The 26,498-nt window shown below is 40.8% G+C and overlaps 1 protein-coding gene across 1 annotated transcript in view; it reads right to left on the bottom strand.

The window, feature by feature from the left end:
* PTPRT (protein tyrosine phosphatase receptor type T) overlaps positions 1-26,498 on the bottom strand; it is a 360,616-nt gene that overhangs the window by 121,680 nt on the left and 212,438 nt on the right. Inside the window, exon 11 of the mRNA XM_036749775.1 lies at positions 16,545-16,693. Coding sequence (XP_036605670.1) covers positions 16,545-16,693 — 149 coding nt within the window. The remainder of the gene's footprint in view (positions 1-16,544; positions 16,694-26,498) is intronic.

The following is a 26,498-nucleotide window of genomic DNA, read 5'->3' as shown; positions in this document are numbered from 1 at the left end:
ATGGTAGACTGGCCTAAGAAAGGAACACTGTCTGAGACTAGGGAGTTCAGGCCACACAAATAAATCAATCTGTTAATCATTCAAAAACCATTTTTAAGTACCAACTACATGTCAGACACTGTGGTAGACACTAGGAATAAAACAAGAAATGGAATTCTTGTCCTTCTAGAGTTAGGTGCTAGTGTTACTAGTGATATAGGAGTGCTGTTGGTGGTGTTTATAGTAGTAGTAACAACATGCTGACATATAAGTACATAAAAGAAATTTCGACAAAAATACAAAGTGACTGGAAGGCACTAACAACTGGAGGAATCAAGAAAGGCCCCTTGAATGAGATGGCATTTGAAATGAGCCTCAAAGACAGCTAGAATCTTTCAAGAGGTAGAACTAAGGAAGGAGGACATTCATGGTTGGGCAGAGGCTGAAGATGGAATAGTGGATATAGGGTCCAGCAAATATGCCAATTCAGGTGCAATGTAAAGTGTGTGACAGGGAATAATGTGTAACTAGCCTGGAAAGACAGGCTAAGGCCACAGTATGAAGGGCATTAAATACTAAACAGAGAAGTTTCTATCTTACATTAGGGTCTGAAATACAGTGGTTGTGGTAAGCGTGGAGAGAAAGGGATGACTAGGTTGCAGGTAGAATTGATGAGACTTGACAACTGATTGAATATAGAGACGAAGTGAGAAGGAATAATTAAGGATGATTCCTTGACTGATAGTTGGAGTGGCTGTGATCAGTTTTGTGTACCACATGTTAAGAAGGACACTGATAAGCTGGATACCATCTAGAGAAAGTAAACCAGGAGGATGAAGAATCTCTAGTTCATGGCTTTTATGAATCAGTTGAAAGAAACAGTAGTGCTTAGCCTGAAGTTAAGAAGACTTATGATGATTATTTTCAAGTATTTGAAGGGCTGCTATGGAAAATAAGGATTAAACTTGTTTGGGTTAACCCCAGAGGGTAGAATAAGAAGCAGGATGTGAAAGTTACAGAAAATTGAATTTTGGCTCAATGTAATGAAACACTTCCTAATACTCAGAGGTATCTAGAAGTGCAGTGGGCTGCTTCTTGTTTTCTCTCAACATACTCTGTCAGTGATCTCATCAGCTCCCATAAATGTCCATGACTCACAAATCCACATATCCACTAATCTAATATCTCCAACTTCCTGCTAAACACACCTGTGCCCTCTGTCCATATATACTCCTTCCAACTACCCTAATAATGAGAAAGGTCTTATGAGTTACAAATATTTTCCCATGTAGGAAGGTAAACAATTTCACCTTATTAAGTCCCTTATGATTTACCTTTACTGTTTACCTTTTTATGTTTCTCTTGAGACTTGTATTTGAAAGTCAAATTTTCTATGAAGCTCTGGTCTTTTCATCAAGAATGCTTGAAAGTCCTCTATGTCAGTGAGTGTCCATTTTTCCCCTTGAAGGATTATACTCAGTTTTGCTGGGTAGGTGATTCTTGGTTGTAATCCTAGCTCCTTTGCCCTCTGAAAAATCGTATTCCAAGCCCTCTGATCCTTTCATGTAGAAGCTACTAAATCTTATGTTATCCTGATTGTGGCTCCACAATACTTAAATTGTTTCTTTCTGTCTGCTTGCAATATTTTCTCCTTGACCTGGAAACTCCAGAATTTGCCTATAATATTCCTGGCAGTTTTCATTTTGGTGTCTCTCTCACGAGGGGATCAGTGGATTCTTTCAATTTCTGTTTTACCCTCTGGTTCTAGAATATCAGGACAGTTTTCTTTTACAATTTCTTGAAAGATGTTGTTTAGGCTCTTTTTTGGGAGGTCTGGAAACCACTACTTTTGCCAGTGATTCACTGGCCCTGAGGCTCACTCCAGGTTTGCAGAGGCCTGGTCTACACTGGAGTGGCCTGCACTGGGCTGTGCTCCTCTCTTACCCTAGTGCAACAGACCTTTTTTGCCAGCCTTCAAAGCTGTCTTGGACTGGAAATTTGTTTCACTCTTTATTTACATGGGTCTGCTGCTCTAGAATTTGTTTAGAGTCATTTTAAAGGTATATGGAGGGGTTTGGGGGAAAGCTCAGGTGAGTCCCTGCCTTTACTCTGCCATTTTGGTTCTGCCTCAGCCAATAGATACTTTTAAAGGGAAGATCTGACCACATCCTTTTCCTGCTCAAGAAGTCTCAGGAGGTTTCCCACTTCCTTTAAGATAAAATACAAGTTTCACTCAATTCAAGTTCACCTCCTTTAAGAACATGTCCAGATTGCCCTTACTGTTACTGCTCCAATAGCAGTTACTATGTTTTGCCCTGTATTCACTTATCTGTGAAGATGTTTTCCCCAAAATCCCCAGCACAATAAAATGTAACCTCCTACTTGTTCGTCCTTAAGGACTCAGTTTCCTCATCCTGAAAATGAGGAGATTTGATCAGATAACCTCTGATACCCTTCCAGTTCTAAATCTGTGCTCCTGTGATATCCCAATACCTTAAACAACTCATAGTCTGAGCCCCCAAGCCTTCAGGAAGGCCAAACAAAGCTATCATTGTCTAGACTTGCATAAGAAAACTGTCTTGTAAAGATTTCAGACAAAAGCAAAGCTTCAGAAGTCACTTTGGAAGACTGAACATAGTTTAATGATAGCCATCAAGGGACATAAACAGAGTTGAAGAAACCTATACTCTTCAAGCCAGTCTTTCCCTCCACAAATACAAAAAAATCTTTATTATTTGGGGGGATGAAATCAAATGGGATAAAAACTATGTACATACCTCCTACTTTCTGGGGAATTCTGAAACTTTCTGCTATCTACCTGTATACTATCAAACTACTGAAACAACAATTTTTCTCTGAGCATTTCTTCTGCTAATTAAAAGAACCACAGGCAACTTGATATCCACTTTTTTCCACTACCTCTTTATATTTGATTCCTTTAGCAAGCACTTTTTAAATGCCTCATCTCTCACTAGCGTCCTATCTGAAGACCTATCATTCCTCCTGGGACAAAAAGTTGTTTTAGCCTTTTTTAGCTGTGTGAAGTTTTGGGAAATGTTAAAACATTTTACCCTCTAGGATGACTGCTAAAGTCATCTGAGACGATGCTAATTTCATTTGAAATGAAAAAGGAACTGAAAGATCTATGATTGAAAAGTGTGGTTCCTCTGAAAGAATTTACAGAGCCTAGAGAAGCTCACAGCAATAGTTCACATTCACACACAGTTAGAAAGTTTGCAAAGTGCTTTACAAACATGACCTCACTTGAGCCTCATAATGACTCTGAGGGGTGGTGCTACTATTATCCTGACTGTACACATAGCAGGTGCTTAATAAATGCTGATTGGCTATTTTGTTCTTAGTTAGCTGGCATACCTTAACCAGAATGCTTCTTTCTCCTATAAAACCTGGAAGTATCAGTTCTCACAGTTCTCTATGGGGACTTCTTATGGCTCTTTGCACAATGGAAATTTAACAAAAAATTACAGATTTAATGCTATATCAATACAACTATCAGATGGATATTTAATAGAATTAGACACAATAATAACAATTCATTTAGAAGAACAAAAAAAAATCCAGGCTCTCAGAGGAAATATTGAAAAAAAGTAGAAACATAAGAGGAATAGCAATTACAGACCTCAAATTATACTGTGAAATGGTAATCATCAAAACTACTGAGTAAAACAGAAAAGTAGATAAGTGGAACAAACTAGACATGGAAGAATCAAAACCAATTTAACTCAATAACCCAGTGTTCAATAAATCTACAAATACAAATTACATGGGGAAGAGCTTCTTATTTTACAACATTTGCTTGGAAAACTGGAGAGCAGGTTGGCAGAAATTAGGTTTAGAGGAACATCTTATAACAAATACCACAGTAAATTAAAAATGTATACATAACTTCAACTTACAGGTCACAGCATAAAAACAAGTAGAAGAGAACCAGGTCAGTTACTTTCACAGTTATGTGTAGGAGGAATATTCTTAACCAAACAAGTTATAGAAGCAATCACAAAATGATAAAAAAGCTCTTTTAAGGAAGTGAAAAGAGTGTGCTCTTATAAAGTGAATGCCACTAGAATTGGAAGAGAAATTATCCACTGGAGGGAGGATCTTTGTATCAAATACAACTGATAAGGTTCTGATAGCCAAGATATACCAAGAACTAACACAAATGTATATGGCTAATAACTATCCCCAAAGAATAAATGGTAACAGGATATTAACAAATGGCTCTCAAAAAGGAATCTTAATTATATGAAAGACTTATCTAAATCACTAATGATAAAAGAAATACAAATCAAAACAATTTTAAGGATTCACCCTACACTTAGAAAGTTGACAAAAGCAGAATAAGATGGGAATAGTCAACACTGGAATAGTTGTGGAAAGAAGGCATACTAATACACTATAGATACATGTATACATATATACTCTCTATACATACATACATACACACATATATGTCTGTATGTATACACGCACATACATACATACACACACACTGTTGAATTGGTCTAATTATTCTGGAAAGCAATTTAGAATTATGCTTAAAAAGGCACTAAAATGTTCCTACCCTTTGATCCAGAGATTCCACTCCTAAACATGTACTCAAAAGAGGCCAAATACAGAAATAAAATCCCATAAATACCAAAACATTCTTAGCATTGTTTTTTTATTATTTAATTTAATATATTTAGTTTTCCGCATTGATTTTCACAAGAGTTTGGATTACATTTCTACCCTCCTGCCCACTCCAAGATGGTGTATATTCTCATTGCCCCATTCCCCAATCAGCCCTCCCTACTGTCACCCCACTCCCCTCCCATCCCCTTTTACTTTCCTTTCTTGTAGGGCAAGATAAATTTCTATGCCCCATTGCCTGTGTATCTTATTTCCTAGTTGCATGCAAAAACTTTTTTTGTTGTTTTTGAACATCTGTTTTTAAAAACTTTGAGTTCCAAATTCTCTCCCCTCTTCCCTTACCACCCACCCTCCCTAAGAAGTCAAGCAATTCAACATAGGCCACATGCATATCATTATGTAAAACCCTTCCACAATACTCATGTTGTGAAAGACTATATTTTGCTCCTTCCTAACCTATCCCCCTTTATTGAATTTTCTCCCTTGACCCTGTCCCTTTTCGAAAGTGTTTGTTTTTGGCTACCTCCACCCCCATCTGCCCTCTCTTTTATCATCCCTCCTTTTTTATCTTCTTCCTCCTTCTTTCCTGTGGGGTAAGATACCCAATTGAGTGTGTATGGTATTCCCTCCTCAGGTCAAATCTGATGAGAGCAAGATTCACTCATTCCCCCTCACCTGCCTCCTCTTCCCTTCCTACAGTACTGCTTTTTCTTGCCATTTTTATGTGACATAATTTACCCCATTCTATCTCTCCCTTTCTCCCTCTCTCAATATATTCCTCTCTCATCCCTTAATTTGATTTTATTTTTTTTAGATATCAACCTTCATATTCAACTCACCCTGTGCCCTCTGTCTATATATATATATATATATATATATATATATATACACACACACACACACACATACATACACATATACACACATACGTATATACATACATACATACACACATATGTATGCATATTCCCTTCAGCTACCCTAATACTGAGGTCTCATGAATCATACACATCATCTTTCCATGTAGGAATGTAAACAAAACAGTTCAACTTTAGTAAGTCCCTTGCGATTTCTTTTCCTTGTTCTTTTTCTTGATTACCTTTTCATGCTTCTCTTGATTCTTGTGTTTGAAAGTCAAATTTTCTATTCAGCTCTGGTCTTTTCACTGAGAAAGCTTGAAAGTCCTCTAGTTTATTGAAAATCCATATTTTGTCTTGAAGCATGATACTCATTTTTGCCGGGTAGGTGATTCTTGGTTTTAATCCTAGCTATATTGACCTCCAGAATATTGTATTCCAAGCCCTTCAATCTCTTAATGTAGAAGCTGCTAGATCTTTGGTTATTCTGATTGTGCTTCCACAATACTCAAATTGTTTCTTTCTGGCTGCTTGCAGTATTTTCTCCTTGATCTAGGAGCTCTGGAATTTAGCAACACTATTCCTAGGAGTTTTCTTTTTGGGATCTACTTGAGGAGGCGGTCGATGGATTCTTTCAATTTCTATTTTACCCTCTGCTTCTAGAATATCAGGGAAGTTCTCCTTGATAATTTCTTGAAAGATGATATCTAGGCTCTTTTTTTGACTATGGTTTTCAGGTAGTCCAATAATTTTTAAATTACCTCTCCTGGATCTATTTTCCAGGTCAGTGGTTTTTCCAATGAGATATTTCACATTGTCTTCCACTTTTTCATTCCTTTGGCTTGCTTTGTAATATCTTGATTTCTCATAAAGTCACTAGCTTCCACTTGCTCCAATCTCATTTTTAAGGTAGTATTTTCTTCAGTGGTCTTTTGGACCTCCTTTTCCATTTGGCTAATTCTGCCTTTCAAGGCATTCTTCTCCTCATTGGCTTTTTGGAGCTCTTTTGCCATTTGAGTTAGTCTATTTTTTAAGGTGTTGTTTTCTTCAGTATTTTTTTCTGTATTTTTTTGGGTCTCCTTTAGTAAGTCATTGACTTGTTTTTCATGGTTTTCTCACATCATTCTCATTTTTCTTCCCAATTTTTCCTCTACTTCTCTAATTTGCTTTTCCAAATCCTTTTTGAGCTCTTCCATGGCCTGAGACCAGTTCATATTTTTCTTGGAGGCTTTTGATGTAGGCTTTTTGACTTTGTTGACTTCTTCTGGCTGTATGTTTTGGCCTTCTTTGTCACCAAAGAAAGATTCCAAAGTCTGAGACTGAATCTGAGTGCATTTTTTGCTGTCTGGCCATGTTCCCAGCCAACTTACTTGACCCTTGAGTATTTTGTCGGGGTATGACTGCTTGTAAAGAGTACTTTTTTCCAAGCTTGAGAGGATGCGCTGTTGTTTTCAGAGCTATTATAGCCAGCTCTGCCACACCAGCACTTCAAGAACCCCCAACCCGGACTGGACTCAGATCTTATGCAGGCTCTGCACTCTTGCTCTGATCCGCTACTTAATTCCTCCCACCAGGTGGGCCTGGGGCCAGAAGCAACTACAGCTGTAGTTCTGTAGCTGCACCACTTCCAACATCCTCGGGGCGGTGGCCAAACAGCAAACTACTTCCACTCCCTGCAGTTTTTCCCACTAACCTTCTCTGTTGTCTTTGGTGTTTGTGGGTTGAGAAGTCTGGTAACTGCCACAGCTCACTGATTCAGGGCACTAGGGCTCACTCCGCCCGGCTCCCGGTCTGGTTGGTCCTGCCGCCACCCATGCTGGGCTCTGCTCCGCTCTGCTCCCAGCTCCGTGCGTGATAGACCTTACCCAGAGACCGTCCAGGCTGTCCTGGTCTAGAGCCCTGCTTCCCTCTGCTATTTTGTGGGTTCTGCAGTTCTAGAATTTGTTCAGAGCTATTTTTTATAGGTTTTTGGGGGGACTTGGCAGGGAGCTCAGGCAAGTCCCTGCTTTCCAGCCACCATTTTGGCTCTGCCCTCAGCATTGTTTTTTTTAATGGTGGCAAAGAACTGGAAGCAAAGTGAATTCCCATTGACTGGGGGAATGGCCAAATAAGTTCTAGTGCATGAATATAATGGAATGTTATAGTGCCAGAAGAAATAATGAATACAAAGAATTCAGAGGAAGGACTTGTAGCCAGAATGGAGCCAGGGAACCCAGTTCTGAAATATCCACTCAGTAAAAACCTAAAAATCATACCGGATGGAATAACAATCAAGAAGTTCAGTGAAAAACTATAGTTTCTTCTTCCACACTAGAACTGCACAAAAAGGCAGCCAGAAGCCCACAGCCAACGGGAAAGGAGGATGCCACAGAAGCCAGCACCAGTTATAGAAAACAAAATGCTAGCTTTTCAGTGAGACTGGAGACATCAGTGGCTTAAAAGGATCTATATATGGATGAAGCAAGAATGGAGGGCTCCCATGATAAAGTCTCAGGGTAGTACCTACAGCAGGGACCTTGGAAACAACTAGAAAGGTGCTCACCAGTCTAGGCATGGCAGCACTCAGACTGGGGCACCCCAGGTCCAAGGACCCCAAGCTCCCTAGCACTCTAAGGTGCCACAGAGCGCTCTCTCAGGATTTAGCACTCTGAACCTCAAAGATTCAGATGGAGGAGATGGAATAACCCTGAGAGATAGAAGTCAGCACAGGAGCTCAGATCAACTAGGTCTAGACCAAACAGGGCTCTTCACCCCACCTAAAATGGCAGCAACAAGTGGCTACTCACCCTGGCACAAAGCTCCACTTGAGGAAATAAGGCTAGAGAGATGAGTGAGCACAAGAAGACAAGAGACTACAATAAAGATTTGTAAGAGATTGAGACATAATTCAAAACCCAACCTAAAAGGAGACAATAACTCCATAACAGCTTCAAGAAGACTCGAAGGAAAAAAATGACTTTTCTACAAGCAAGATACAAACAATGAAATAAAAGCTTTGGAGGAAAAACTTGGGAGGAGAACAATTAGTTTAGAACAGAAGGTGGCAAACCTTATCCGAGTAACAGATTCCTTTATAATTGGAATACATCAAACAGAAATCAAGTGAATCCACGAGACATTGAGAGATATTATAACTCAAGGCAGGGCGGGGGGGATTGGTAATGATGCCAAAAAAGAAAGAAAAATGTTGAGGGCCACTGAAACATTTTTTCCAAAGGTCAATAGCCTTCTGTTTGGTCTCCCTGATTTAGGTTTTTCACTATTCCAATCCATCCTCTACTTAGCTGCCATGGTGATCTTCTTAAAGTACAGGTCTGACTGTGTTACTCCCCTACTCAAAAGCTCCAGTGACTCTCTATTACCTCCAGGATCAAATATAAAATTCTGTTTAGTTTTAAAACCCATCACAGCCTGTCCCTTTCTTGCCTTGCCAATCATCTTACACTTTATTACTCTCCATGCATTCTATGATCCACCAATACTAGCCTCCTTGCACGGAATGCTCCATCACTGGACTCCATGCCTTTTCACTGGCTGCTGCTCACATCTGGAATGCTTTCCCTCCTCATCTCCACCACCTGGATCCTTGGCTTCTTTCAAGTATCAAATAAACTCAAATTCTGCAAGAAGCCTCCCTTGTGCCTTCTCCAGGTTAATGCCTTCCTTTTGAGATTATTTCCAACTTAGACTGTATATATCTTGTACGTATATAGTAGTTTACATGTTGTCTTCCTCATTAGCCTGTGAGCTCTTTGAGAGAAGGGACCATGTTTTTGCCTTTCTTTGTATCCCTAGTGTTTTGCATAGTGCTTGGCACTCAATAAATAATAAATGCTCTTTGACTTGACAGAAATTTATAGAGGAACTTGGTTCAGATCCTACCTCTAAGTCTGTCGCATAGGATCTCTAGGCCTCAACTTCCTTTTTCTGTATAAAAGAGAGTGTTGGACTAGATGGGCTGGGAAGTCCCTGCTAGGTCTATGATCTTAATGGCAATCTGGTGCATATTACATTGATATATTTTATTTACAGTTATACATGACTTTTTCTTTTCTTTTTTTTTAAAGTCTATACCTGGAAAATCCTCTTTTGGAAAAAGCTTTGTCTGGGGGCCTCCCATCTTGTTAAGTTGTTATTATCCTCAATTTCTTGGGATATTCTTTGGCTTTCTTTGTAATCCTACACATTTAACTTTCATATTTAAAAATATCATTTGAAGAATGGCTTCAGAAGCTTAACCAGTTACATCAACATCTTGTGTACTTTGTTCTGCATACCTACTTCTGAGCCCCAGAATAGGCCTGGATTTTCCCAGGAATGTGTTTTCACGATCACTTCAGTGGGCCACGTGGCACATGGGAGAGGAAGCTACTCTCAGAGCCAGGACAACCTGGGTTTGTGTCCCACTTCTTGATACATGCTCTATGTGTCCCTGGGCAAATTATATAACTTCTCAGCACTCTAGGAAATTATCTAAGACAATAAGTGTGTAGAGAAGGTGCTGAATTTCAATGGTAGAGGGGCTTTCCTCCTCAGTGAGTTCCCTATATTAATGAACCACAAGCCCATCCCTTATTCTGTTAGAATGGATGAGCTCTAAAGGCCTAAAAGAATTAAGGAAGTTCCCTCAAAAGCCTTATGTGTTCCCATGGAATAGCTTTATGTTCTGGCTGAATTGGGTTCATTATTTTTTAAAAATCATATCTGTCTCCCGCTAAGGAAATGTCTCAGCCCATTTTTTTCTTGTAGTTTGACTTCTTTAATTATATAACATCCCTCCCCCCACCCCTAGCTACCCCAAAATAATCAGGGATAAAATTCTGCTTGCTGATTCACATGGCATACTTCTCTGTGAAATTCTGTCTGACGAGGATTTCTCCTGCTCCCTAAGATTCCTCAAAAAGTACCCTTTTCTAATAGCAATGGCATCTACTGGGAGAGTGCATTGACATTTATCCTCTAAAGAAAGCCTATCCTAATGCCTCCTCACAGAGTGAAGATGGCCCTGGGTTCTTGAAGGCTCCTTTCACAGAGCCCAAGCTCTTGTAGGCCCTGTCCATTTGCAAAAGGCTTTATGTATGAATCTGTGATGAACTGGGTGTGGGCCATCTGAGAGCAAGCCTAGCTAAATTTCAAGAGACTTATGTGTGAGTTGCCAAATTTTGTCATTTTTACTTTCATGAGATTTGTTGTCATCTTCTCTCCACTCACACAGCTACCACTGTAGCTTATGCCCTCATCACCTAGCCTTGATTATTCTAACATCCTCCTAAGTGGTCTCTCTGCCTCGAGTCACTTGCCTTTCTAGTCCATCCTCCAATTAGCTGCCAAAGGGATCTTCCTAAAGTATAGCCCTAATGAGGTCACCTTAGGACCTAGAATATAGTAAGCATTTAATATATGTTTGTTGATTGACTGGGCACTGATGGATAGATTTTTTTAGCCACAGTAACTCTTGGATCATTGAACCTTGAAAAATAAAGTTAAAGTTAGCAATACACACATATTTTTCTCTTACTTATTCTGTGAAATAATGCAAGTCTTACTTGTCTCATTTTACAGATAAGAAACTGAGGCTCAGAGAATGTCAAAGCATACCAATGGATCATATGGTGCAGGGTTCTTAACTTAACGTCTATGAACTTGAAAAAAATTGATAACTGCATTTCAATATTATTAGCTTTCTTTGTAAGCCCACACATTTAACTTTTATATTTAAAAACACCATTTGAAGAATGGATTCAGAAGCTTCATCAGAGTAAAGAGTTGTGTGACACAAAAAAGGTTAAAACCTCCTAATTTAGCTAGTTAAGTGGCAGAAATAGAATGTGATATTCTGATAGATTCCAAATGCTGTCATGTATTACCTCTCTGACCCACTAGATAGCTGTGTGCTAGAATAATTAATACACACACTCCAGTCTAGCCCAAACTGTTTGTCACTCTTACTACTTCGCTATATATTTTTCAATTGCCTGTGTCATTCTTCATGCCATGTAATGGTCTCCTCCCCTACCCGTCCTCATCTCTGCCTGAGGTGCCACAATGTATTAGAAAGGGAATTGGATAGAGAGCCAGGGGACCTGGGTTTGAATACTGGCTCTGTTCCCTACTACCTATGTGACTTAAGCAAGTCACCTACCTTCTCTCTACATCTCAGCTTCCTCATGTGTAAAATGAGAGGGTCAGACTTGGTGGTCTCTAAGGCCCCTTCCAGCTTTAATTACATGGTCCTATGATTCCACTGGAAACCACAGGGGAATAAGTCAAATAGTATCCCAGAGAGGATGGTAAAAACAAATATTCCCCAAACCCAGCACCCAACTAACTGGGATTCAACAAAGATTTGCGTTGAAGTATTTTTCTTTGGACAGAAAAAAAAAACAAGGAGGAGATGATACTCGGTATGCAAGACACAAAGATGTTTTCTATACATATGCCTGAATGATCCTTGATTTCATATGGATTAGAAACTGCTTCCACCAGTGCAGGCATGTCTCTCTGTCTCTGTCTCTATGTGTCTGTCTGTCTCCCTCTCCTCTCTCTTTTCCTCCTCCCCTCCCCGCTTCTCTCTCTTCCTCTCTCTCCCTCCTTCTCTCTCTTTCTCTCCCCCTCTTTCTCTCTCCCCCTCTCTCTCCCTCCTTCTCTCTCTCTCTCCCCTCCTCTTTCTCTCTCCCCCTCTCCTCTCTGTCTCTCTCATATGTATATGCATATATGTACATATGTATGTATACATGTATGTATATGTACACACACACCAGAGATCCAGTCATAGCAGCCCCCTTTTTGTCCCTCACACACAATCTCTGGACCCATGGAACACTGGAAAAGAGCAGTGTATTTGGAGTGTTCACGACCCAGCTCTGCCACTGATTTCCTGTGTGATCCTGAGCAGGCCACTCAGCCCTTCTGGACTCCAGTTTCCTCATCTACAAAATGATGGAGTTGGGCTAGATGGTCTCTGGGGTCCTTTCCAGCTCTACTAACATGAGTTTATGATGAAATTACAGCGGAGTAATAAAAGCAAATGTAGATGACGATTACAAACAATTATTTTGTTCAATAAAATCCAATGCCCAATTATGGTCCTTGAAACAAATAAATGTTTGACTTCAAGCATATGAAAAATTCCCGAAATTGTGGCCTGGTGCCGGACACCATCCCAACCAGCAGCAATAAGCAGTGGGACTACTGGGGACCCCGTGATGACTTCTGAGCTTTCCAGTGCTGCAATGGAATTGAGGCCATTGGAATTCTTAGGATTTTGTTTAAGCAAGCCCCCCACAGTAAGAAGCAGAATTTCAAGTAGGCCAGGGACAGCATAGGAAATAATGAAATAAAGTTCTCAGGGCATGTTCTCCCCTAATCTTTTCTGAAGTGACAATTATTCAGTGTGCAGCATAATCTGGCTCTTCTCACCATTACACAAGATCTCCACGCCTCCAAAAGCTGCTAGGACTGAAATCAGACACTCTTCCCTAATACCATAAAAATAGATTCAATCTGATATACATCAAGGTAATTTCAGAAGCAATTTCTACATTTCGAGAGCAAGCATTGCTTAAGTTTTTATAAACATTCATCAAAATGATTTCACGGGGTATGCTAAGAGGCATCTGATGCATTCCAGGGTTAACGGAAAAAAAAAGTCCTGTATCGTTTCTGTGGTATATCTGATGAGGCAGCACCAAATATTCTGACAGAATCTAGAAACTTCACTTGATTCAAATGCATGTGGAGTGTCTTAATGATCATACCAAATCAGCCATTGGATTTAAAACTTTTCCCCAACCATTGCCAGTAAATTGAATCAAGGCAATTTTTCACTTGAGTAGGTTGACTCTGGCTCCTTCAGACAACTAATTCAATTGGATGGAATTCTCTTTCATCCTTTTCTCCCACGTTGCTTTTTCGGTAGTGTATTCAAGCTGATCCTGGTCTGGGGTGGGGTGCTGGGGGAGCAGGGACAGTTTTTCTTTTTTGTCTGTGTAGCCTCAGGACTCAGGACAGTGCCTCGTGCACATTTAATAAATGCTTAATAAATACATTTTGTGCTCTAGTGCAGGGCACAATGTTGATTTTTTTTTTTACTCTAAGATCCTAGACTTTGGAGAGTCTCTTAAGAATGAGAAATTTTTAAGTGCTATACTTAAAGATTCTGTGGGAAGGGGGGCTTAATCTCTTCCTTACCCCATTTTGTGCTCGATGCCTAGCTGTTTAACTGGGGAAAAGCCACCTGGAATTCCAGGATCACATTTTATGGCTATAAAAAAATAGCCAGGGATTCATTGCAGCCAAAATCCTCCATTGGCATTTTCCCAGATACATTAATAAATGTCCTCTAGGTCTAAGTTTGGTCCATGCAGTTCTTGCAGGATACCAGCTTACCAAGGGACTTTCACAACCTTGTTCTCAGGTGATATCCTTCCCTCTACCTTCCCCAAACCTCTTGATTGACCAAGCAGGAACTATTTTATATATGAGACAACTGAGGTTCAAAGTGATTTAATGACTTGTCCAAATAAATAACCAAAGCAAGCAAACATCTCATACAGATTGTTTTGGGCCATGGAAGTCATTGCTAATCCAATCCTTGTTTCTATTCCCTTCACATAGCTCCTTTATTTTTTGTCTTCTCTACATTCTCCTCAATCCCCTCCTATCTAGCTGCTGAAGGTGCCTGTATGACCTGGACCAAGCCATTTAACTTAGCTCTTCATCTGTCACCCAGATGGCCTCTACAATCCATTCCAACTCTAGATCTATGTGCATCTAAGTCCACCCACACGCCCTCCTGCCACTTAATTTCATTCTATGAAATTCAAGCTAAAAAGCACTTATTAAGTCACTTGGCTTGACACCCCCGAGACCATACAGACTCCTCTTTACCCAGTCATTTTCTACTCTGCTTCTGTGAACATACCCCCTCCCCACCCTTCTGCCTAGAGGTTACATGACTTGCTTTGGGTGACACATGGCAGTAGGGTACAAAGTGAGCATTCGAACTCAGGCCTTGTGCCTTGAAGTCCAGGGTTCTTTCTATGGCACCACACAGGACGCACAAGTTGAGTAAAACTAACCTTATAAATTTTTGGAATTTGAGAATGTGATAATGTTATACACACTGACATTATCATCATTATTCTGGCCAAACAAGCCAAATAATGAGGCCTAAGCCCTGTTAACCTCAGGCCGGCCAGTGAGAGCTAAGAGTAGGTCAAGACTCCAGTGAACAAGGAATCCAGTTGGATATACTATGGCCAAATACTAAAAAATCCTGTTGGGGTGCTTCTTCTCCCATCTCCTGCCCCCTCTGCTCACTGCTACTCTGAGGAAATGAGCCCTTCAGGGAGGACTAGCTCAGACCAGCACAAACTGGCTCCAGAGGGCAGCCCAAGGAAAGCCAATGACTGGACATCTGGAGCCCCACAGACACAAGGACAAGTGACAAGGCAGAAGGGATGGGGGTGGGGATGGGAAAAGGATTTTTTTGTTTATATAAAAAGAATGCACAATACAAACTCCTCTGATTGGCATTAAAAGCCCTTCACAATCTGGCTCCCATCTATCTTTCCAAGCTGATTACACATCACTCCTTCTTACACATGCTAAATTCACTGTAGCCCAGAAGGCAACATTCTACTTCCGGACTCCATGGCTTTGCTTGGGTGGTGTCCTCTCCCTGCTTAAGATGTTTTCCTTCCACATTTCTAAGACCCTGAAATCTCAAGCTCAAAGTTTCACTCAAGTGCCATTACCTCCTCCAAGAAGTCTTCCCTGACGCTCTTAATTGTTATTGCTCTCTCCCCAAATATGATTTTGTATTCATTGTGTAAATATTTTTAATTTACTTATCTCCGTACATGTTGCTTGCCTCCCCTCATCCTCCCAATGACGGCAGGCACTACTGGCTTTTTATTTTGCATGCACTGCACCCAGTGCAAAGCCTGGCAAAGAAGATTCTTTAAGAAATAATAACTGGCATTTATATAGCTTTTAAGGTTTACAAAGCACTCAACAACTCGATGAAATAAGGGTTATTACTATCACCCCCACTTTGTAGATGGGAAAACTGAGATAAGGAGAGGTCAAGTGACTTGCCTCCAGGGTGACACAGCTACTAAATGTCTGAGGCAGATCATTCTGACTCCAAGTCCAGAGCTCTATTTTCTAAACCACCTACTATGCCACTATGTGCCAACCTGTCCTCCAAATGTTTGCTGAATTGAAAAGAAGTGAAAGAAAGAAATTTCCCTTTCTAATAAGCCTGTGAAAAGATGTCATCTCTACTGTGTGGAAGCCTGCCTGAGCACAAATAGCTCCCTAAGATACCTCACATCTTTGCTCCATCTTTTAGCACCAATCATGATGGACCTATTATTCAATAGACTCCTTTACATTTGTGTGCCCATGCCCACTTAATCCCTGGGCACCTTAGTCTTCTCCCCTGTGAAATGGATCATCCTACCTGCATTACCTAATTCACAGCGTGGTTGAGAGGAAAGTGATTTATAAATGATAAAGTGATATAGAAGGGGGAGTTATAATTGCTGTAGTTGTGTTGTTTCAGTCACGTCTGACTCTTTTTGACCTCATTTGACGCTTTCTTGGTAAAGATATTGGAGTAGTTTGCTATTTCCTTCTCTATCTCATTCTATAGATAAGGAAACTGAGGCAAACAGGGTGCCCAGGGTCACACAGCTAACAAGTGAAGAAGATGAGTCTTCTTGACTCCAGGTCCAGCACTCTATCGACTGTGCCACTTAGCTGCTCTAGAATAATTAATTATTATTATTGTTTCAAGTCAGAGCCTGTTGAAAAGCATTAACTGACAGGTATTTAATACTTACTTTTGCAGGAATGGGAAGACCTAAGGGTATGGTTTCTCAGTCTAGTTTCTTCCTAATTTCCCTCAGACAAGAAGGTTTTAAATCTCCAACAGTCTCACCACCATTAAGGACACTGGGTCTTTTTGAGAATGTCCTTCAGTAGGCATGGCATAATGGTGCCCACGGGAAGGAGACTGTAGGCTATTGGTAATAGGCAAGTTCTACTTACTGAATCCATTCACATCCTGAGTGCTGGAGGAAAAGCCTTCTTCATTCCGAGCAGTGCTCAGCTTGGTGGTGGTCTTGTCGGTTGTTGCCACCGGCCCCATCTCCCTCTGCGTGCTGCTCTGAGTCTCCTTCTGTTTCTTGGCTAGTTTCCTAGAAAGTAATTTTAAGAGAAGAGAAACCATGGTCAGCTTAGTTCAACTGGATCAAGGGGAAAAGAGAAGCAGCTGGGGTTCAACTCTTTGGGTGTCTGAGCTGAGGTTCACATTCAGGGTTCATGCAAACAACAAAAAAATAGCTACTTTTCTTAGGAACATTTGGGGATGGGGTAGTCACGGAAGAAGCTCTGGGGGCTGCTGAATCTCAGGATGTCAATAATCATAGGTGGAATGTGTACCTGAGGCCCAAACAAGGTCTCATTTGACCATTTCATGTTGTTATATTCACTCTCAAAGACAAAGGAGACTTTATGGTATTGAGGGCTAATGGCTTCTCTGGGTGAGGTTAGAAAGGAAAGAAGGCTGAATTTAGACAAGAAAACTGAAGTGGTATTGTGTAATGGAAGAAGACTTAGGTTTGATTCCTGGCTTTGCTGTTTGTCATTTGGTCATTTTGTGCCTCAGCTTTCTCATCATTATAATGAGAAAATTAGACGAATCAATCTCTGAGATCTTTTAGAGTTCCACATTCTATAACGTTGGTCAGTCTTACTAACTATAACTCTGGCTATGGTCACTTCCCATTCTGAGTCTCAGTTTTTTCCATCTGCAAAGTGGGGAGAATAATACTTGCCCTCCCTACTCCACTGACTCCTTATGAGACAAGGATTTGTAAAACTGGAAATATTCTGGAAATGTGGGTTATCATTATTATTTAATCTGGCATATATGCCTATAGCTCGTTCTCATGAATGGAATTTGCAAAACAAATCTCAGCATGAGAAGAATTTTTTATTAGCTTGGATCAGAGAAGAGCAGAACCTGGCTTTGATTCCTATCTGTATAGGACAAAGATTCCTCTATTGCCACAAAGTAAAGTACTTTTACAAGGAGGTCACTTAGGTGTTGGGGGATGGGTCTGCTTGACTTGATGCTCACAAGCTTTTGCTTTGTACTCCTTTAGGACACTCTTCCTGTAATATTATGTATTATAGCTGCCTGTATTTGTGTCTTATCCCCTGATGAGACTGTATATTCCATGAAGACAGGGACAGGGTCTTCACTAAACTTTGTAATTTTTCCAGCATGTAGCAGAGACCCCTGTGCACTGAAGGTACCTAATAAACACTTGTTAATGAATATTCAACATCCTTCCATGGCTCCCACTTGCCTCTACACATTCTTCACTCTGTCATTTAAGGTTCTTCATAATGACTCCAACTTTTCTTTCCAGTTGTTTTTGCACCCCTCCTCCCTACTCAATTCACTTTTCATTGCAACCAAATTGTCATTTCTAGCTGATCACCAAAATCAGCGTGTCATCTCCTACATCTGGGCATTCTCACAGGCCACCTTCCATTCCCTTTTCAGCTCCATTTTTTAGATTCCTTATTATCTTTCCATTTCAGCCAAGGTACCACCTCCTCCAGGGAGTCTTTCCTGATCCCCCCAGCAGTTAGCTTATCTTCCTTCCTTAAATATTCCTGGAGCACTTTGTCTAATCTCTCCTTTTCCTCTTTCACTCCCTACAGTGTACTTACTTACATGCACTTGGAATATTCCCCCAGGAGACTGTAAGCAATTTGAGGTGATGGGCTATTTCATTTGCTCTCCATATCCCTAGGGCCCAGTCTTGCACACAGAAGACACTTAATAAATGTTTGCTGAATTGAAATGAATGAAAAAGAAAAGCTCATGTTAAATAAAATAAAATAATTTTAAAATAAAAGCTCTTGAGTTTCAGCACATTTTCCTGTATATTCTTCCATAGCCCTGTGTGATAGCATAGGTGTCATCCTCCTCATTTTATGCACGAGTGGGCTGAAGCTTACAGACTTTAAAGCCCCACAGAGCCAAGGGCCGAACCCAGGTCTTTTGGCAATCTTAAATCCAATGTCTCCTGCTTTACTGCGGTCCCATATCATACAGATGTCCTGTTCTATGATGGGCCCTGTTTTGGGGATCACCATTCATTGATGACATATCAGTCCAGAAACGGGCCTCTCTGTCAAAGCGTGTCATTAAGGCCGGGTGAGAATGAAAGAATAATGCATATCTCTGCTGCGGGTGGCATTTGAAACTTTCATTCTTCATTTATTGTCAGAAAGTAAAGTGTTTAAAAATGTATATGTGACCTTCTTAATCAGGAATTTGAAAAGATATATTATGGAGCCATGTTCCAGCCTCAGCTCTGCTCTGTTATCTCAGCAGGAAAGGAAAAGAAAGCCAATAAAAAGGAGTTAACCACCAAAGTGGAAAAGAACAGGGTCTTAGAAGGAGGTTTTCCCAGAGGGAGAGCTGCTGACCATCCTATTCCACGCATTATGGAATTCCATGACAAATTTGGTCCAGGACACAAATAATTAATTAGCTTCTAGAGAAATAAGATCATCCCTAGCTCCAGGACAAACAGCGCAGCATGGCCATGCTTGGCACTCAACCAGTGCCTAGGAGCTTCAAAATATTTTGGTAATTCTTGAGGTATAGTATAGCTAGAACTGGACTGTAAGCTCTGTGAGGGGAGGGTCTGTATTTTAGTCATTCAACTCCATTCATTCTAAAAGCATTTATGAAGGATCTACTATGTACTGTGCAATATCTAGGTACCTGGTGCTAAACCCAGAGGAGGCATCTGATAAATGAGCGATGATGATGATGAGGGGCTGGGTGACTGAAGATCTATCTGGTGGCATGGCTGAATTTTTCACTTTTCCTCTAGATGTTCTAGTATCAAGTAAATGCAATCAAAGAAGCAACTAAGGGGGGCTAGTCAGAAAGGGCGACTTGAAATGACAGTGCTGGACTCTCTCTGGTCAAACAGGGTACAGTATTCAAGAGTTTATAAAATTCTAGCAGCTATACAGGAGAATGCATCATCACCACTCCCATCACTGCATTCACGGACAATGAATATGCCTCATGGGATCCCCACGCTTGGGTTTGGAATAAGATGATGGAGGAATGAGAAATAAAAGTATGGCTAATTTTCAATTAAGCCAGCTCTGTTTATACCATCTAAGAAAAGGATGAAATAAAAAAGAAAAAAGAGAGTTAATCACCAAGCTGTGATAGAATAGGTACAGGCTTGGGATGGAAAATATGGCAGTAACAAAGACATTCATGGAAACACACTAAATCTTTTAACTCACAAACATCTTCTAGATCATGTTAAGCCAAAATATCCAGGTCTCTTTGTTACAATATATTCACGATTCTAATTCCTAGTGGAAGACACATGCATACAAGATGAAAACTCTTCTTTAAAAAAAAAAGAAAGATAGTAAGCAGGGGCACTAAAATCCTACCTGAGACCAATTTGTGACCTGGAATATTTGCACCTGGAAATATCTGCAACAAGAAGCTTGGCATTGCTTCTCCAGAACCTTTGGAGAGATCAATTTAACTCAGTTCAACAAGCACAAATGTGTGTCAGCTACCATGTCAAGTGCTAGCAATACAAAGATTTTTAAAAAAATGAAATATCTCAATCTTTGAAGAGTTTACATTCTACTGGAGGGAAGCAACATGTATAAAGATAAACAAATTCAAAATATATTCAAAATAAATTCAAAATTTAATTTGGGGGGAAAGGGAACTAACCATTGGAGAAACCAGGAAAATTAAAAAAAAAACTATTTGAAGGAGTTAACATTTGAGTTGAACCTTGAATCCCTTGATTAAGTGATTCCAAGAGGGAGGATAAAGGAGATATATCTACCTACGCAAAGGCACAGAGTAGCAGATGGAATATTGTATTGAGGGAGTATCAGGAAGGACAGAAAAGTAGAGTGTAGGAGAGGGAGAGAGTAAAGTAAAATGAGCCATTGGTTAGAACCAGATTGTGAAGGTTGAGAAATATTGATATTTTTACCCCCATTTTATAAATAATGAAACTGAGACTCAGAGAACCTAAGCAACTTGTGTAAAATTACATTGCTAGTAAGTGCTACATCTGGGACTCAAACCCAGGTCTGTTGAAAGCAGGCTTCCTCTTAGGCCCCACCGTCCTCACATTTTCCACTCTCCCGTGTACAGAGAACTTATTCTCATCTCTCAATGGCACTTCAACCCTTTCCCCACTTCGCCCAGTCAGTTAGCCTCCTCCCAGATACTGCAGACATCCTACCCAGTGATGATTTGAGAATCAGCTAATTCAATGTTGGCCTCACCACCACTCTTAATGTTTTTGCTTCCTTGGCCTTCTGCCATGTCTGTCATACCAATCCCTGACCCTGGATAGCCCCTCCCCCATCTTTCACCCCATCCTTTTTCTCTGCTGTGGTTTGAAGAGGCAGAATTGTACAGCCCTGGCCCATTATAAATTCAAGCTGCCTAATTTCAACTTGGCTCTCGACACTTAGAGTGACTCCCTGCCATGCTCCACATAGTAAGTGTTCTGGATCTCTTCCCTCTCCCCTTCCTCTCTCTCAGTAGATGACCTTACCCCCTACTTTAATGAGATGTACTCCAACAGGTCAGATAAACACTTATGGGTTAAAAAGAGTTACTCTATTTCCCTAAGTACCTTGGTCATTATCCTATTCCCATGTTTAACTGAGAGTTTTTCTTATTTTGCTCTTCATCTCTTTATTTGCCATATTATTCCCAACTGTGGGCATCCCCTAAGACTTAGGTTTCAGCCCTCTCTCTTTCTTTTCTTTTCTCTTTCTTTCTCTTTCCTTCTTCCTTCCTTCCTTCGTTCCTTCCTTCTTTTTCTTTCTTTCTTCCTGCCTTTCTCACTCTGGACTTGGGAAAGTCCTCCCTACCATTTTAGTAATGGATTCTGGAGACACTTACTAGCTGTGTGACCCTGGACAAGTCGCTTAACTCCATATGCCTCAGTTTCCTCATCTGTAAAATGAGCTGGAGAAGGAAATGGCAAAACTGCTCCAGCATCACAGCCAAGAAAACCCCAAATGAGGTCACAGAGAGTCAGACATGACTGAGACAACTAAACGACAATAACAATCTGTAGATGAGACTGCAGAATACACAAAACCCATAGATATGATACTTACACTCATGAACACACACACACACACACACACACACACACACTCTTCTCTCTCAGTCTTCCTTATCCTCTTCTCTGATTCTAGTAAAATTAGCAAAGGCAAGTGACAGAAGCATTAGGTTGGTTGCACAAACGTATCATTTTGGTCTTCTTGTTTCCACTGTTCAGGCCCCATCACGCAAGAGGCAGTGTGGTACAGTAGTCAAGGCACTGGATATGGAGTCAGAGGACCTAGGTTCAAATCTGAGCTCTACCACTTATCACTTACATGGTTTTGGGCAAATGACTTCACCTCCCTGGTTCCCAGTTTCCTCATCTTTAAAACGAGGGGATTAGACCAGATGACTCCTAAGGTCCCTTCCACCTCTAGAGCTGGGTTTCCCTCTACAAACCAACAATTACAATCATGACTGACATTTCTATTTCACTTGAAAGCTTAAAAAGTACTTCCCCCACAACAATCCTGTGGGCTAGGTAATATTATACCCTGTAAAATGTACTTGCAAAATCATAGGGAAGCTGAGGCTCACAAGGAGCCCACTATAAAACAGTTATCAGATGGCAGAGTTGGGACACTGCCTTTACATGCTGTAAAGTGGGGAGAATGATAGGACCTACCTCACAGGACTGTTGTGAGGATCAGATAAGGTAACATGTAAAGTGCTTTGCAAAACTGAATATTTGATAAATGCTATATTAATAATTAATTATTATTAATAAATGCTATTGCTGTTATCTCAAACACAGGTTGATTTATTTGAAATCCAGCGTTCCTTCCATGACACTACATTACCTTTCAGTTAGCCCAATCTCGAACTCCACGAGGGGTTGTGGGTTGTGATTCCCATCTAAAGGGAGGCAGCCATTTTTTAGACCCAAAAGTCTTTGGATACACTTGAGAACATTCTTCTTTCTAAGCCTCCAATTGCACATTTGAAAAATCATGTCCAAACCATAGACACATCTCATCAGTGACAGCGTTCATGTTTTCGTCACCGACCAGTCTCCCATAAATGCAACAGCTGGAACATCCAGATGCAAATACCATGAAAGCATTGGTGTCAATCACTAGGAGCCATGGGCAACTGAGAATGTGTAACCTGCATGGAACCAGATGCCTGTCAGAGGGCACCGGGAAAAGCTGTCTGTCTCATACATTATGTATCTCGAACAACCCAGCAGACTGGACAGGCACTGGCAGAAGAGTCTCAGAAGAGGAACATCTGATGAACTGATTGAAATGTCAAAATGTCATTAAGGATGAATTAATGGATGTGCAACTTTGGCTGTAAGAGGCTATGTCAGAAAGACAACAGACAGCCAGTGGCTGCTCTTTCGACTGAAAAGAGAAGCATTTACAATTGATCCTCACAGTTTCCAGGCTGCAAGGAGGTACCCAGGGCAGAGAAGAATAAACAGAAATGTTCTGATGCTTAAGCTTTGCACAAAGACCACATGTGATACATGAATGCAGAGAAGGCAACAATTCCCTTAGACCTAGTTGCTTCCTTTCTGAATGAGAGGGTAGATGGTCATGACCAGAGTCCAGCAGTGCAGGGTCACTGGCCTCACTTAGAAAAGAATGGATTTTCATGTCCAATCATAAAATAACACATGCCAAAGCAAGCTGTGTCCAGAGCTATAGGCTACTGCTACAGTGTATCTGTGATCTCACTAATGCAGATATTCCCTCCATGAATGTAGCTCAGAGTCCCTTCATAATTGAATATGCGATGTAACCCTTGCCTGTGTTTTTCCATAAGGGAGTCTCCCTGATGTTTGGTGGGGGAGGGAGGGGCACAGAGGAATGTGGTTCTACTATTCTCCTGATATCAAGTGAGATTTGCTTGTCTGATGGCATGGTATAACTGAAAAAGCAATGAGCTGGGTAGGTGGAGAACTGGATTCTAGTCCTGGCCCTGTTACTAACTGGGTGCATAACTGAGTATATCTGTTCCTCTGTCTGGGATCATCAGGTCAGAGAGCTAGTGCTGGAACGGATCCTAGTAGTCATGCAGGACAACACTCTGATTTTTTAAGGAGGAAACAGGCCCAGGGAAGATATGTGACTTGACCAAGGTTACCCAGATAATTCATGGGTCCTTTGATTCAAAGTTCAACATTTATTCCATAGGGCCACACTGCTTTTGGCCTCACTCTCTTCCTCTGTACAATGTAATTTGAATCTGATGGTCTTTAAGACTCCTGACAGATCAGGCACTCTATGTTCTGAGAAAGCCAATGTGGCATAGGAGATTGAGCACTGGACTTGGAGCTGGGAAAAAAAAATGGGTTAAAATGTGGGCTCATATACTTACTAACCAAACAGCCATTAGGTGACTAGTGTCACCTATTCTCTTTAAGGCTCAGTTTTCTGCACCTGTCTAATAAGGGTGTAAAGAGGAGAAACTGATAGAACATATGGAAAGCACTTTGCCTACCTTTAGCTGTGTCAATATACCAGATACTATATCAGTATCATACAGCTATATGCAATCTTTCCAAGTTCTGACATTCTATGTTCTAAGGTCCCTTCTAGATCTGTCAATGCATTCTTAGGCTCTGCCTCCAATCTAGGGTTTCTCAATCCTGATATTCATGGACTTCCAGCTGGCAAAAAAAAAGCCTCATGAATCCAACAAGATTCTATTATCATTGAAAACAAAGAAAAGAAAGAAATACCCCAGAGTACTTTTGCTTATTTAAACAAGTGTGTTTGTGCCTGTGGGTACATTTTAATGCAGACTCAAGCTGTAAACAACGTTATTTTTGTGACTCTCTCCTTAGTTGTATTGAAGCACTGATACACAGAGTACCTGGGAAATCCTGGGAGCCAGGTTGTGTGTGCTTTCATCCTGCCTCAGCCACTAACTCTTGGGGTGACCTTAGGTAAAACAGTTCCCATCTCTTGGCGCGGCTTTCCTTAACTGCAAAACCAAGAGACTGAGCTTAGACCTCACTTGACCTTCAAGAGTCCTTGTAGGTCACATATCCTGTTCCTCTATGTATGATTCACTAGAATCTCTTCCAAATCAGCTTCCAAAATGGCCATCTGTTGGTTAGCGGGTTTGCCAAGCTAACCAAATGGCAAATATTCAAGCAGAAACAAGATACAAATTGGTAGCAATGAAGGAATGTTCAGGCAAGAATCAAAGGCTTAACAAACTAGCGTCAGGAGGTGCTGCTGATGGTCACTTAGGTGAAATGGTGACGTTACAGGCTGGCAAGGTAGCTCTCATCACAGGATAATACACTAAAATTGGAAGGGACTTCAGAGGACTTCTAGTTGAACTCCTTCTTTTTTATAGATGGCAGCTGGGTGGCAGAGATGATAAGCACCGGACCTGGAGTCAGAAAGACCTGAGTTCAAATCCTGCCTCAGACACTAGCCATGTGGTTCTGGGTGGAGCATTTTACTTCTCTCAGCCTCAGTTCCCTCATCTGTCAAATGGAGATTATAATAGTACTTACTTCACAGGGTTGTTGTGAAGCTCAAATGAGATAACATCTGTAAAGCACTTTGGAAACCTTAAACAAGTACAATATAAAATGGTAGCTAGTTACTACTGTGGCCAGCTAGGTGCCATAGTGGATAGAATGCTAGGCCAGGAATCAGGAGGACATGAGTTCAAATCCAGCCTCAGCAACTTACTAGTTATATGACCCTGGGCATGTCACTTAACCCTGTTTGCCTCAGTTTCCTCACCTATAAAATGAGTTGGAGAATGAAATGGCAAACCAGGCCAGTATCTTTGCCAAGAAAACCCTGAATAAGGTCATGAAGAGGCAGATATGACTGAAATGACTCAAAAACAACAAAGTTATTATTACTTCCAGCTCTAGATAAACCAAAACATGTGTAACTGCCCTTGCATATTTTAAAAATTAAAATTCATATTTTACGGCTGTTTTTATTTTTATATCACCCTTATTTCAAAATATATCCCCCTCCCCCTTCCTCTACCCAAAGAGCCATCTTTGATAACAAAGATAGAAAAAGAGAGAAAAAAGAAGAAAAAAAAAAGTACTTCCCCTAAACTAACCAACACCAGGACTAAATTTGACTGTATATGCAACATCCCATGTTCATAGTCCCCCACCTGATAAAGGGAGGTAGGTAAATTTGCTAACGTCCTTTTCATATTACAGTCCTTCAAGTACTTAAGAGTTCCTCTTAAGGATTGTCTTTCCAAGCTAAACAGCCTCAGTTCCTCCCTCTGACCCTCATGTGCCCCTCATCATGCTAGTAACAGGCTAAAGGTCAGCTTCTGAAAATGCATGATGTGTTCCAGAGGTGGTGTGAGCAGGGCAGAGGCCAGCAGGATGAACCCCAACTACCTTCTGTAAACCATGCCTCTCCAAGGCATCCGGGAAACCCATGTTCAACTAAAAGCTGTAGGTCACAGGATTGTAGGTTTAGACAGGATTAAAGGCCATTTAACTCTATCTTCTCATTTTAAAGATGAGGAAACTGATGCCTAGAGATGTTAAATCACTTGTCCAAGGTCATCTACATAGTAAGAGGCAGAGCAGGGATCTGCAGATCCTTTGAGTAGAAATCTGGTGTTTTCCCCTCATATGCCCTTGCCACTAGCTCTTTTTCATAGGAATTGCATACCCAAGCTTCCCCATCCTGTATTTAGAGGTCTGGTACTTTGCAAGCAAACACAGAAATTTACACTTATTAAATTTTATCTTATTAGATTCAGCCCATTGTTTATTTACATACTTTTACAGGGTCACTTAGACTCACTCGCCCATCCTATAATGTGTTCTTATCACCTCC

This window comes from Trichosurus vulpecula, chromosome 3 (genome assembly GCF_011100635.1).
Source record: "Trichosurus vulpecula isolate mTriVul1 chromosome 3, mTriVul1.pri, whole genome shotgun sequence".
NCBI classification, from domain to species: domain Eukaryota; kingdom Metazoa; phylum Chordata; class Mammalia; order Diprotodontia; family Phalangeridae; genus Trichosurus; species Trichosurus vulpecula.
Note: the sequence above shows the minus strand (reverse complement) of the source record. Positions and strands in the feature narration are given on the sequence as shown.